Below are 14,608 nucleotides of genomic sequence, written 5' to 3' on the forward strand. Positions count from 1 at the left end.
AAGCAACTTAAAGAAGTCCAGATGCTTTTCTTTCCAAGCTCCTTAGAAAACATTAGTCACACTGTGCCACTAGAAGCTATGCATGCCTACACATGGCATTGCCTTCATTGTGCTTTACAGGTTACGTAATGTAATTTGGATCATGAGCACTACTCTTTTATCTTCCTGCTGATCTTAGTTTCATGTCTACACACCTTTTATTTTTAGCTTTTTCTGTTCAGCTTGTCTGGCCAAAGGTGCTCAGTGGTCACCTAATGGGTCTCAGAGCCATGGTTCTTGTGTTGTCATGGGCACTTTTTCATTTTCACAAGATTTGCTTCCACTCCTAGAGTATTGCTCAGAGTTTTATGAAACTAGTATGGTTTGAACCTTGAAGAAGCCTGTGCAAGCCTCTGCTCTCTTGTACACAGTCTTGTCCAGAAGGTGTCGTTCTTTATCATGGAAAGATTTTGTGATCATCCATCACTGTTGTCTTCCATGAACACCCAGGACAACCTATTCATTTTACCAATTCTCTCTTCTTCAGAGATATATTGATTTAGCTACTCCTAGTGTTCCAGCTGTCTTTTTGGATATAGCTGCAAGTGTGTCAAAGCTTGTTTGATCACATGTTGTTGTTTTACAGCTTCTGAATGCAAATGCAACGCTTGGATTAAACTTAAGCTCCTGGAAAATGTATCTTTACATTTCAGGAAGTGCCTCCAGAACCATGTCAGGTCAAAACATAGTAAACGGACTGGTTCTTTTATTTGTGATTTTCTACTCTACTCGAGCACTCAAAGCACTTTGAACAACATGCCTCGTTAACCCATTCACATCCCGTCATACGAGCACAAAAAACAACCAAAAAACATGGATAACATCAACACAATTTCTCTTCACTTTCTGTGAATTTCATTTATATTTATTTTTCTCAGTTAGTCCAGCACGTATAAAAAAGTAATTCTAAAAACTTGTAATTGGTATCAAACATTTAAACAATAAATATCTAAACATATAAACTATATCATAAATACAGTTTGATAGCACAGTTAGACACTGTCTTTATTAATATCAACCTGCCTTTTATATGAAGTTGACAAGAGAAAGTTACGACTTGTTAACTATACAATGGACTACTGCCAGAATGAAAAAAATGCCCATTTGCTAAAAAATAAAAAAAAATAGAACACTTGTCTTTCAGTTCCTGCTACAAGCAGAGAATCTGTCCTTCATATAAACTAGGCACATCAAATAATATATGGTAATTAATTTGATATTTTCAGATGGTACAGTTGTTTTACAAAATAATTTATGTACTAAGGAAATTCATACACAGTATAAATGTCATTATTAAACTATTCTTTGAGAACTACAAAATGAATGAATAAATTAATTTTCCCTCTCACTGACTGAGGGTACGAAGTCCACAAGGTGGCAGCAGAGCAGCTTTCCTGATAGCTTGAGTGAGTTAACCACTTCAATATAAATAAATAATAAATAAGTTAAATATTTATCAGGCTGTAAGACGCAATCTTCGACGTGCTTGGCCCTTTACAAAGTAGTGTCTTCTCTAAAGTTGCTAATGGATCTTCAGCTCATCTCAGTTGATTCTGCTTAGACCCTAAAAATGGATGAAAATAAATATTTAATTTGCTGTACAAGCATCAATACATTTATGATCATATTAAAGAGCATAGCCTTTTTATTTTAAGCTTACTGTAAAAACAAAATGGTCTAGTATTTTATGTATAGCTTTCTGAAATATATCTGAAATAGCCTTACCCTTTGAACCAGAGACTCCAGTCTGTTGAAAAACTCTGATGCTTTTTCCTTAGGATGTGAGTGGCAGGTTGAGCAGTTGGTCTAAAAAGAAACAAAGAAGAAAGGAGTTTACTTAAATGGTCGTTTACTACAAGAGTCTGTGTACAAACTGAAAAAACAATAGTCACAATCAAGAAAAAAAAGCAATGCTGACTAATTTTTACTTACCGTAGAAGTTTCTGTGTTACAAAAGTTCAGTCCACTGATCTGCAATGATTGAAAGAAATATGCCAGTTTTAGAAATGCAGTGTACTAAAATGTTGACATTAGTCTTTAGAATAGGACTTAAGGTATATTATTATGTGAGTCCCACCCCAAACAATGTACTTACAGTAAGGGTATGATTAAGACTCTTGTAAAGTTTTTTCTGATATTTTCCACTTATGCCAAAATGTTGAAGCAGAGTCTCCCGAAAGCAAGTTAAGGCTGTCAGACAACAGCAGTCCTGTTACGAAAAGAAAAAGAAATGATGGTGAATATGACATCATGATTATCCCAGCTTACACACACACATATATATATATGTCAGGGTTCCGGTTGGTCTTTTTAAATACATTTGCTTTTTTAAATGAGATATATCACACGGAGCACCATACAAAGGGAACACAACAGCTTGATGCACAGTTCTACTTCATTTACAGTTGGCTATGAAAATGAGTTTTCTTTGTTTCAATGTAAGGAAAAATATTGTTCCAAGAAAGCTATTGTTTGTAGTTTCATTTCATGACTTCATTGTAGTTGACTTTCCAATCTGATGCACACAAAAACATTTTTATACAAAATGAAACTGAACCAAACAGAGTTTCCACTATTTCAATGATAACTTTCTGTTAAGTGAAAGAGGGTTTTTTTTTTTTTTTTGTATGAATTGTTTCCCTCCAAAAATCTGGATGAAAATGCTGATGGTACAATGCAATTTTTCCCATGTGAAACACTTGTTTCTGTTTAGATACTCATTTTCCAGTGTGGTGTGACACCCGTGAACTCAGCCAGCTTGGGTCAAAGTTTTTTTGAGTATTTTATATCTGCCTAGCGAATTAGCCGTAATTTGTTTTGCTGCATTTAAAAATCAGAAATTCTGCTACAGTTATTGTTAAATCTTATCATTATTGCTACGGTTTAGTGTTGTGATCTCATTTTGAAACCATAATCTTTGTTTTGCAAAGCAAGATCAGATGCTTGGCAATCCTCATCATTCGCGGTGTGAGATAAACTGTAATTTGCAAGATGTTAAACAGAATATTGACTCAAAAGTTTTCTAGCATTCTGTCAAATGCTCAGTTTGAGAGGTGGCGTGAGGAAGTGTAATGGTTTTGTCTGCTCTCTGCTTGATTACTCATCACATTTCACTCAAAGGAAGCTGTGAGAAAATGAAAAAAATCCACTGAGCACACTCTTGAGTTGACTCACTGAATGAAAATGAATAAGCCTGACAAGAAAGAAGGCTGATTAGAATTTACTAGTAATGCAGTGCATCTTAATAAACATTTACAAGTCTAGTTATATAAAGGGTACATAATGAGACTATGTAGGATTTGACCACAAGAGCATTGCAAAACTTTACAAAATGTTTTTAGGTTTCATTGCTAAGATGTGCTATAGAGCCTTTAAAGTAAATATTGTCATTTCTATTTATAAATATTGAAATATATATGGCCTTTTTGAGGATTTCACCTTAGTCAAATCAACTCAGAAAAACAAAAATGCATGGTTTCATAGTGCAAGGTTTTAATAAATATTCTGTATAATAGTCGTATTTTTGTTTCTAATTAAACTAAGAAATGTATAATGTAGTTTTAATCCTGTCTAACACTTAATTATGTGGATTTTATTTTTGCTAAATTAAATTTTAAATGCTTACATTTTACTTTGTAAACGTTTTATGACAGTTCCTCTGCTCCTTAATATGACAGTCATTTATTTTTAAGTATTGTGATCAAAGAGTAGATGCGAAATTTAAATCTGGACCTTTATCCTTTAAGTTTCGAGTTTTACAGCTGCTTATCACCCTGCACATTTTGGTATTTCACACATCATTTGATGTACTCCTACAGTACCCGGCGCCTGACAAACTAACTACAGTAAGTGGGAGCATAACAACAATGAGTAAGCAACCACCAATATTTATCGTAGTGGTGACCATACGGTCTGCATTATTTTAGATTAAAGTAGTTTTGCTTACCTCAATATCCTTTGGTGGAGTATTCATCATGAGTTCTGTGTTCTGCAAAAGGAAGTCAAAAAAGATTGCATTAGGTAATGAAAGTTAGTTTGCTAGAAAGCAAGTTGTGAAATGCAGTTAAAGCAGTTAAAAAGTTGATGTAGATGAACTAACCGGAAAGTCGCGTTTGAGCATTTTCAGCTCTCTAAGGACTTCTTGTAGTTTTTTGCGCTCCATGGGAGATGCTTTGACCAAAGAGCAACAGTAGATTGTGAAAAGGCAAAAAACAATCAGCTTCATATTGTTAAGTGTCAGCAGCAGGCACCGATTCACCAAAAGACGCTTTACCCAAGTTTTACTGGAAATGCAGATACTTGTGTCGCTTACCTTTTTATACTTATCCCTGAGGACACAGGAAAACCACTTTTACAGAGTTGGAAAACTGCAGAAACTAGTGTGTGAGTAATGAAATTTTCTTTTCCACTGGCAGTCACCACTACGTGATCCGAAACTGGTGTCAAGCCGCGCGTGCGTGGGGCCTATAGATACTAGTGTGTGAATGTAAACTCGTTTGAGTGCACCCGACTCACCCGGAAACTAGAGGAACGGCGACGACACTTCCCATTTTCACTTTGAATCAGTGGAGCCAAAGCTTGTACCGTGTCATAGGTATTCTTTGTAGGTGTGGTATTGACAACCTGAATGCATTCACTGCATTGTGGCCACCTACACGGACAAATATCTTCGGCAACAACAGGAAACCCTTTGTAAGAGTTAATGTTTTACCAAAGAGACATGAAAAAAAAAACAAAAAAACATCTGTGTGTGTGTGTGTGTGTGTGTGTGTATATGTGTGTGTGTGTGTGTGTGTGTGTGTATACATACACACACACACACACACACACACACACACACACACACATATATACACACACACACACACACGCGTGCATATATATGTGTGTGTGTGTATATATATATATATATATATATATATATATATATATATATATATATATATATATGTTGTATTTTCATAGTGCATAAGGAAGTAAGCTAATATTGGAGTAACATTTGCGGAGTAGTTCTTTATGCTGCTATTTCACTCTTTTGTCTCTTACACATTTCTTTGTCCACTTGCAAGATCAAGGAAACGTACAGCGGCTTAAGAGGGTCTGCTTATGAAATGCCTTGAAACAGTTGCATGTGTCATTATGGAGCGGGCTGACAGCGTCACGTCATTTCAAAAGGATGACACATGCTGTTACAGACTCACAGATTAATGATGGTCTGCAGGGGGAAAAAAAGAGGTTTTCTAAAGAAATGTTGTCATTATGTTGTAATTACATTGTAATTATTTGATAATCAACTATTTTTGTAGGTGAGGCGGTTAGGCATCTGGTCGTTCCTAGGTGTTCATTATTATCAGTAACTCTCAAGGCACATCCAAAACTGGTTGAAAAGATTGTGTCTGTTCTTTCTTCAAATAACTCAACAGCTTAGTTGCTGCCACTTTTGGTGAGCAACAGATCAACAGTTCAGTTTTATCCATATGTGTATATATAGTAAAATGCATATATTAAAAAAAAATATTACAACAGCTATGAGGAGTATAGGTAATTGCTATTGGATTGCCTGTCTTTTCTTTTGTGTTTTTGTTAGTTCAAATTAATATATTTTTTTTGTACTAAAAATACACATGTAAGAAAATTGCAATGAAAAATGAAGATTCTCCAAGGATAAGCAACACCACATATTACTTATATTTAGTTTTTTATTGTCACATGTGTAAAAACTGAATAGCTTGTAAAAGTGATTGAATAAACACTCGATTCTGGTTAACTTAAACAAGATGTTTATGAATGCCGAATTAAGGGTTAAAATTACTATTTTCTTTCACTTTCAGGTTTATTGTCTGTAGTTTAACTCGCACTGGCACGAAAGCACTTCTGTATATTGGGAATTTTTGTATGTTTTGCTTATGTCAAACACATTATGTCAGTCATCTGATGCATTGGTTCACCACAGTGAGAGAAAACAGCAGTCATATTTCTCACTTTTATTTGTAGAAGTTGCATAGGTCTGTATAACCTTCTACTTCAGAAAGATCGACAAAGCCCGTGCTCAGCTTTGCTTGACTTGACTGTTGACTGTTTGTCAGGAATTATCATTGATTGCATTGTTTGTATGGTTGTGTTTGTGTTGTGCTGACATGATGTTAGACATGTCAATCATCATCACTGGGATGCAGTTTAAAAAATAAAAGCTTTACACACCTTTGCCTCTGTATCATTTCATGCTCTGTTGCCACTTTGACTACATTGTTTTGTCCATCACAGTCACAAACTTGGTATTAAGGTAACATTGTCACCATGTTGGCTGCATGAAACAACATGCAACTTTCTATTAATATTGCATAATTAAGCACCCATGCTATTGGATTTTCATGGCACTGTCCTCATGAATTCTCCTTCATATTTTTAACTTTCTAAATAATTTGGTCAAGACAAAGAGTTTTCCTTTTTTGACTCCTGACACACTGTTTTTAATGAGAAAGGATGAGGATGAGGAGATGTGAAATTTTGACAATCTGAATTATATCCCATATTATATCTCATTGTCTGTGAGTTCAATTGAATGTCAATGCCAAATGTAAATAAAGTCTCCTTTATGCTTTCACTGAAATGGGACTTTTCATTGGGCAGTTTTAAAAGATAATGACTAAAATCCGCTTCTGAGGTCATTGTGTTTAAAAGACAAAGACATAGTCGATGAGCTCAATTTTTATTACAATAGATTGTTGTTGTTGTTTATTATTATTATTATGACAACCAATCTTTAATCACAGTTATATTTTAGCCATAGGAAACCTTTTATGGAAATATCACTGCATATTTAATGATGGTCATCTACTCCACTTCACAACTTACACATTTTGGAATTTCAGATTGTATCATAGGTTAGTCAGTATGTCCATGTTCATGCTACCTCAGTCTTTCTGCCCCGTCAGTGGTAGTGCACAAGTTCTCTCCATACACACAATCTTTACAACAATCTACGGCAACCAGAAGAGAGGAAGTGAGAGTGAAAGAGAAAACCCCTCTCGTCTGTTTTCTCTCTTCGTCAGCGTAAGGGAACAGGTGGGTGGGGGCTCCGACTGGTCTAAGAGGTGCATCACCCTCAGCGTCTTATCAGGAGTACCTTCTGTAATGCGCACACAGAAAGGAAAAAGTGTCCTCAGGTAGATTCAAAATTCAAAAGAATTTCCTCATCTGGCCACCACCAGAGAATCCCTCCTAACCCACCTGTGGTGTGCTGGTTTGTGTTTTTACGTCTAAAAGTCTTACAAAGCAGCGTTGTTGACATGAGGAATTCATAAAACCTTTCCTCCCCCATTATAGAGATTAGTGGAGGAGATAAGGGACAATGCCCTTATCATTAAAGAAATGCAGTGGAAATAAAGGTGCAAGATTGTTCAAGGTGTTACATAAGCATAAGGATGTATCATTTACATTTCATAGCTCTTAGCTTCTTTTTCCAGTTGCAGGTCCAACAACGGTCTTTGTGCATCATTTTCCCCATTTTTTTGTCAAATAGCTTATTTAAGTTGTAAAAAAAACTCCAAAATGTTTATTAATGATTAAATAATAAACCAGTAATAGGAAAATCCTCTCAAGAAGTGAAAATCTACCTCATTTTTACTTTACATTTTTACATTAATACTTTATCTGGATTAATGTCATACGTATTAATTGATTCACCAGTTTTCAATTCCAATCAGAAACAATAATCTTAAAAAAATACCTCTAAAAATTAAAAGTTGTGTTTAGTCATTCTGATTAAACGGACAGCCAGGGAGAAAAAAGCTGTTACATATTATTCATTACAAATATGAGTAAATTAAAGACGAACAGAAGAAATTACCCAGTGCAATTCTATTATTTTTGTATCTAATGCATGTAAAATGGTAAATGTGGTGATGTCGTCTAACAAAAATGAAGGTCCCAGTTTGAGACTGACTATCCCCCTGCAAGCTCACTTTAAACGGTTATTCTGGCAGTTAAGTCTGCTGGGCTAGAAGCCAGTTTTTTTCAGTTTAACCAGGATATCCATGCAACAGATATCCTGTTCAACACTTCCTTTCTGCATACTGGTTAAAAGCTAATAGAAAACTAGTCAGACTACAGCCAGTGGTTTCAAATTATTGTTCCTTTTTTTGGTTCCCACATGCATCTATTACCTACATGGCCATTTGATCTCACACTACAAGTACACCACAAAACCTTGGATGACAAAAATATTGGCATTTGTGTATCGATTGATAATGAAATTAAGACAACTTGTTTCCTGGTACAACGTACTTGTTATGCCCACTTGAACCAATAAAAGAGTAGCGTAGGGAATAGTCTGGGGAATTTACAGCTAGTTAATGGTCATCGATTAAATGTAATTTTATTTATATAGCACCAAGTCACAATAGCAACTTTATATTGTAAGATAAGGACGCTACAGTAATACAGGAAAAAAACAACAACATTAAGACAACACACTATGAGCAAGCAATTGGCAAAAGTTGATGCATAACAATAGACATCTAGCTTTCAACCTGACCAGATTCTCACAAAATTGTATGTGTGAGGGAAACTTTGAAATTCTACTTTGTCTTCTGAGGCACCTCACCAATACAGCAGAGGCACTGCACTTAATTTCAAAGCATCACAAGAGTTAGTTGGATTAGTTGTACTGTAGTTACTCATTCAAACTGACATAAAACTAACATTAATTGATCTATGCGACTATGAAAAAAGGCCATCAATTAAAACTTTTTAAAACTAGTTGAAAGTGAAATGTTATCGTCAGATATCTAGAACTAACATCTCAAGCTTTTTCCAGGGAACTTTGCAAAACAATGCTCTACTGACACATGTTTTTTCAATGATGACTAACAGTCTTGGTCAGACGTGACATGCCACACTGAGAAATGTTCTTTGTGGTCAGCCAGAGTGTTAAACACAGTGACAAAAAAGTGCGGCTTGTTTCAAGTCGCGCTTTGTCTTCAACGACGTAGCCGAATGTCTACAAGAGCATACAGAGCAGCATACGTATTTACCTTGGTGCAGTAATGACATCTCACTAATGGATACAAAACTCTTAAAATTACATTAGTTTATTGTTATTAATATAACAATAGTTAGAATGTCTTGGTATCGATAGGTAAGCTGGATTAACGTCACTTTAGTGTAAACTGACATTGAGAGCTTGAGATGTCACAGAATGAATAAATATTTTAATCTGTGTTACTTAAATGACATCATATTAGGAGACTGATTTAACAGTTGTATCTGCAATGCATTAGATGTGTGTACAAGTTATGCTTATGTGCCTTTTTCTTACTTTACACTGAAAATAAAGAATAAATAACATTTGTTGTATTTTTTTCTTTTACAGTTTATTGAAGTTGGTTAAGAGTAGACCCCCGTTCATTTTTCTAAACACCATTTTTGCCACGAGTTATCAGTGTGAGGTGACTTAAAACCAGATGTCAATCAAAAGTAAATGTTTGATTTTTTTTGTCAACAAATGATTTGTCTATTTTTCTGCTACTGTATTTCATTATTACGTAGCTCGGCCACAGTTGTTGCTCATCAGTATCATAATTTGTTTTTGTTTTGACTTGATATTGCTTGCTCAAACCGTAAATGACAGCTTTGTTTTGTTTTTGTTTATTGCACGTGTACCTCTTCTTATGCATACAATAAATAAAATACGTGTCTAATACGTGCTCTTCTAATGTGAATTCATCTAATTATGGTTTCAGTATGGGTGGCATGGCCTAAAAACAAAATGTAAGATGTGTTCTTTGTCTCTTCAGGGAGTTTAAATGAAAGTTAAAAGGATCTTCATGAATTCACCATGTGTTTGCACTTCAAGCATTTGACACTGTGAGGCAGATTTATTTACTTCTTCTTGATAATGTAGTTGACTTCCTACTCCCACTTGCAGTAGTATGATTTCCTACACTGTGGTCTCCCCTTTGTGAACAGTTTGCATTGCCGTGGTGCGGAGAGAGTAGGCGCGAGGTTGAAAGTTTGCATGAAACACACACATCTTGGCATTTTTTAAGTAAGTGTGTATGTTTTTTAATTAAAATGCTGACTGAGAGAAACACGATGACTTTTTTTGTTTTAGATGCAAGGACAAATGAAGGAGATTATCAATGATTATGAAATGTGAGCATGCTCATTACCGTAAGTGTACAGGAAGATACAAAGCTGCCGTGGGTGGGGGATTGCCTCTTCTGGTCTTGTTCATTGCTATGACAAAAGGGATGACACAGCTTGTTTACAAGGCTTGTTTATATTGTTTATTGTTCAGAGTCATCATTAGTGCATTCAAAGATGATACCAGCTGCTATTTGTAATATCAAAATGTAGATTTCGGCTCCTGTTGACACTGTCATCGGGTAAATAAGCAATCACAGATGAAGTTTGATAAATGAAGCATAACGAAACAAGCTTACAAGGCCAGTGGTAAATCAGCAAGCCGGAATTTACCATCGGCAAGATGCTGATGAAATTAGCCTGCAGCGCATTAGAGTTCAGTATGGTAACCCACAAAGTTGATTGGAAGTTTTCTCGTATAAAATGTGAGGAATTTCATATATTGATTCCAGTAGACAGGAAAGCTAAACTATTTTTCTTTTTTCCTTCTGAGTGTGACCAGATCGCACAAAAAGTGCTCAATACAGTGACTTATCTGATAATCTCATAAAAGCTTTAAAATAAAAAACTGCATAACGAGCTGTTTTTTAATTATCTTGTGACAGCAGTTTCTGTTATCAGAACCAGAATGAAGAGTTTAACTTTGGTTTCTTTGGCCTACACATAAAGAGAGTCTCTCACGCATAGCCGGCTAATTTTGTAGGAGTTTGGTCAGCAGCTGCAAAGTAGGTTCCCACACTTTATCAGCTTGAAATAGCCTAGGAATAACTTGCCTGATGGTAAATACTAGTTAAGAACACACAATAAACAGGTATAAACAAGCTGAAAGTGCACATTAAATGCTAAAAATTGTGACAGCATCGTTGGAGACACAAAATATTCACATGTTCATCGAGCATTTTAGAACTAAAGTATTTGACATCTTTATGATTCAAACAGTTCAACTTTAGAAATATTTTCCTTGCATTTCCACTCCCGTGTACCAATTTTTTAATTAAAAAAAATAAAAATATTAATGTTTTCTGTGTGAAATCTGCAATTTTCACACTTTGCAAAGTCATCCCAATGGTTGGCCCAACCCTGCTTATTATTTTATGAAAATAAACAATTCTGCACAGTCATTTACTCAGAAAAGGATGGAAAGTGGGTTATTCAAAATGTTTTGTTTTCACAAACCTGCATAAATCGGGTCACCGTGACTGATCTAACAAAAGACATATAGGAAAACTAATGAAAAGGAGCCAACGTGACCTATTTTTTTGTTATTTTGTGGAAAGAAGCAGTATTTAACCAAAGAACTAGAACTAAATTCTGAAACCATGTTCTTTGCTGCTGGCACAGTGGGGATGCAAGACAATGCCGTTTACCAAACCTGCTTGTGCGTGCCATTTGTCAACCAAGGTTTTCTCTTCTACAGTAGAACACACCTGACCTACTCATATGTTCAAAGGTAAGTGGTTAAGGGGTGGCAACGCATCTCCACACAAACCCCGAGCATTAAAATGCAGGGCATGTGTGGGAGTCAGGTGTGCAATCTTAAGATCTGAACTATAGGTTTTCTCTGTTGCAACATCTTGAAGGTCATCATAGCCTTTACATTGATTTCTATGCAAGTTTTCTTCTTAACTGTACTTGACTAAATACAAATAGGACTAAATAGTACCTTAAATAATACAAGAACTACAATGTGTCTCCACTGTACAAAATACTGATAAACTGAAAACTGACATTGCTCTTTTTAAGGGTAATTTTATAACTAATACCACATCACCATAGCAGTAGATTGTAAATAATAGAATGTCTAATATTGCAAAAACTAAACATATCTTTAGATAAATAGCTGAAGCTTTAAAAAGCCAACATACCACTGCTGCAGTCACCCGTCAGTTCTTCTAAGCACAATGACAGTTATTACTTTGTCTTGAGTTTATCTTACTCAAAGGGGGCTTGCGAGACAGCTTTCCTACATAATGGTGACACATTCTTGACCTTTAAGAGTTAATGCGATTGACTTTTACCAGCAACGACCAGACTTAAAAGGTTTAGCTGTTTTGGAAATTGATCATTTGAAGGGAAGAGAAAAACAACAAGCGGAGCAGTGGGAGTACAGAACAGGCCATGAGCTGTGAATACTGTTTAACCACAACAGTAGGGGAATAACACTCAGCTGAGGGGCCGTGAAGATATTAAGGCCTTGAAACTGACACTGTTGCAAAACATCAAACTCCAATTGGAAAGTTTTGTTCTAAAATCAAACATCCACTGTCTGAACACCTACACTTCCAAACTAGGTTGCTCCCTGCAGGTAAAGTACCCTCTTTCTTTTATGCCGTTATTAAAGTGATGAGTCTAACTGCTGGAAGAAATTTAAAATAACCTTTAAACTCAACTCTAAATATGACACAAAAACCTTTTATGCTGGCGGAGAGCAGTATACGGTGTTATAAAAGTAGACACCCCACCTCCCATATACATTTAGAGAATGCTTCAAAACAGCAGCCTAAATGTCGATACTTGTGCCTGGACACGTATGAAAATGGCTACCAGGTGACGAGACGTGCCCCCAGAATGACGTTTGGTGTTCACTTGTAGTTTCCTAATAAAACTGTTGAGCAAACAAAGCAAGACGAGGGTGTTTGAGGCCACGTTATCCTTTTGGATATCCGTTTTTCCTTTCTTTTCCTGAAAAACAGCTTTCAAATTATTATATTCTTCAAGGAGGGAGAATAGAGGTTGTCTGCTGGAGTAAAGACAGCTCATGTTGTTTTTCAGGTGGTCAAGTCTTCATTTGCACAGATTTCATAGCAAGTTACTCCACAACTAAACAGATAGATTTAATTTCAAGTCTTTTGTCATCTCTTCCTTCTCTCACCCCAACTGGTCATGGCCGCCCCTCCCTGAGCCTGGTTCTGCCCGAGGCTTCTTCCTGTTAAAAGGGAGTTTTTCCTTGGGAGTCATGTGATTGGTGGAGTTTCTCTATATTATTGTAGGGTCTTTGCCTTACAATTGAAAGCTCTTTGAAATCAAATCACTGTTCTTGTGATTTGACACTTTAAAATTAAAACTGAATTGACTTGACAGCCATTGTAAATTCTGCCTTTGTAAAGCTTTCTAAACTCTTAATGTTATTGCATTGTATAAAGAGGAAGGTACTCTGTAGCCTTTAAGGATTCCTGGTCTCAATCTCCTTGTTGTCTTGGGCCTTTCTGTCTGGAGTTTGTGAATGCACAGATTTTATCCCCAAGTCCAATATCATGCGTGCTAGGGTAACTGGTGACCCTAAATCATGTGTAGGTGTTAGGCAGATGAAGCGCTGTATAAATGTATGGTTAAGTGCTGTTTTTACTTTCAATTGCTTTAAATCGTCATTAAGACTAGAAAACATGTGAATGCCAGTCCACTAATCATGGAACCAAAGAGCAGTCTTCTACTGTGGATGTAATTTATTTGGGCCATACATGCAGTAACTGTTTGTGTAAACACAAAGCGAGTTCTGGTACTGTTTTCAGCTCTCACCTGGTGTGTGGTGTGCTTTGAACTCCAAGAAGGTGGATGGATTTGAGTCAGAGAGGGTTACATATAATGAGCCTTTGAAATACTGGCCTTTTGATTTGGCTCATCTGTATCAATTCCAAGTTTCACATCAAGACCTAAACAAAATGAAAGAAATCCATAAAAAAATCCCATATTCTGGCATTTTAAGCTGCTCCAAAACAAATATAAAAATATCTCTGTTAAACATCGGACTTGCTTGTAAATGTATCTCAATAGAAGTTCTTTTTTAACATGCATCTTAACCTCCTAAGACCCGAACGCTTCCACAGTATGCATTTTTAATTTCTCTTTGACATTTGGGCATATTGGGGCCTGATGAATGTAAAAACAAAGAATTACCAGATTTTTTTTTTTTACCTTATTTTTGTTTTTAAGAAGAATGAGAGCCACGTATGAGGATACTCATTTAAAATTTTGATAGAACAGTAGCAGTATAATGTCCTCGTAAGTGGATATCAGGCTATGTAGGGCAAAATTGAGTATTTTGGTCCATATATGTGATGTCCACATATGTGGACGCCAGGTCCTAGGGGGTTAATGTTAATAACTGTTTAAATCTTCAGAATGTAGCTCTCAAAAGTTCTTCGTATGTGTTTTCGCTTTTTGTGCATTGAAAACTCTTATTGCGTGGAATATTTTTCAAAAAATGGATATCTCATCTTGGGAGAAACCTTTTCATATTTTCCACCCCGATGTTCCTTCGCCGTCTAGAACAGGTTATCACAACTTTCACAATCACTGGCAAGCATCCTCAAAATAATACACAGCCGTCTGATGGTTCGGAAAAATACGTCACTACAGTATCCTGTTTATTTTAACAAGGTTCGGTGTTTTGGCCAAAACCAGACTTCCGCCGTATATGACAATT

At 35.9% G+C, this 14,608-nt stretch overlaps 1 protein-coding gene across 1 annotated transcript; it reads right to left on the reverse strand.

The window, feature by feature from the left end:
* Positions 1 to 1,582: 1,582 nt before the first annotated feature.
* Positions 1,583 to 4,264, reverse strand: il21 (interleukin 21). Its single transcript, XM_085366612.1, has 6 exons — positions 4,139 to 4,264; positions 3,986 to 4,027; positions 2,135 to 2,248; positions 1,972 to 2,010; positions 1,765 to 1,845; positions 1,583 to 1,603 (listed from the first exon to the last, which is right to left on the reverse strand). The coding sequence occupies exons 1-6, from the start codon at positions 4,262 to 4,264 to the stop codon at positions 1,583 to 1,585; spliced, it is 423 nt and encodes a 140-aa protein (XP_085222738.1).
* Positions 4,265 to 14,608: the final 10,344 nt, after the last annotated feature.

The sequence above is a fragment of the Diplotaxodon limnothrissa genome, linkage group LG2 (assembly GCF_057381915.1).
Source record: "Diplotaxodon limnothrissa isolate DT_005_m linkage group LG2, D_limnothrissa_male_GT1.1, whole genome shotgun sequence".
NCBI lineage: Eukaryota > Metazoa > Chordata > Actinopteri > Cichliformes > Cichlidae > Diplotaxodon > Diplotaxodon limnothrissa.

Excerpts from the sequence above, each read along its gene's own strand:
- il21 (XM_085366612.1), bottom strand. The coding sequence starts at position 4,264 with ATGAAGCTGATTGTTTTTTGCCTTTTCACAATCTACTGTTGCTCTTTG. Across the intron at positions 2,011-2,134 it reads GTCTTAATCATACCCTTACT|ATCAGTGGACTGAACTTTTG; the intron begins GTAAGTACATTG and ends CAATCATTGCAG. Across the intron at positions 1,604-1,764 it reads TGGAGTCTCTGGTTCAAAGG|GGTCTAAGCAGAATCAACTG; the intron begins GTAAGGCTATTT and ends ATCCATTTTTAG.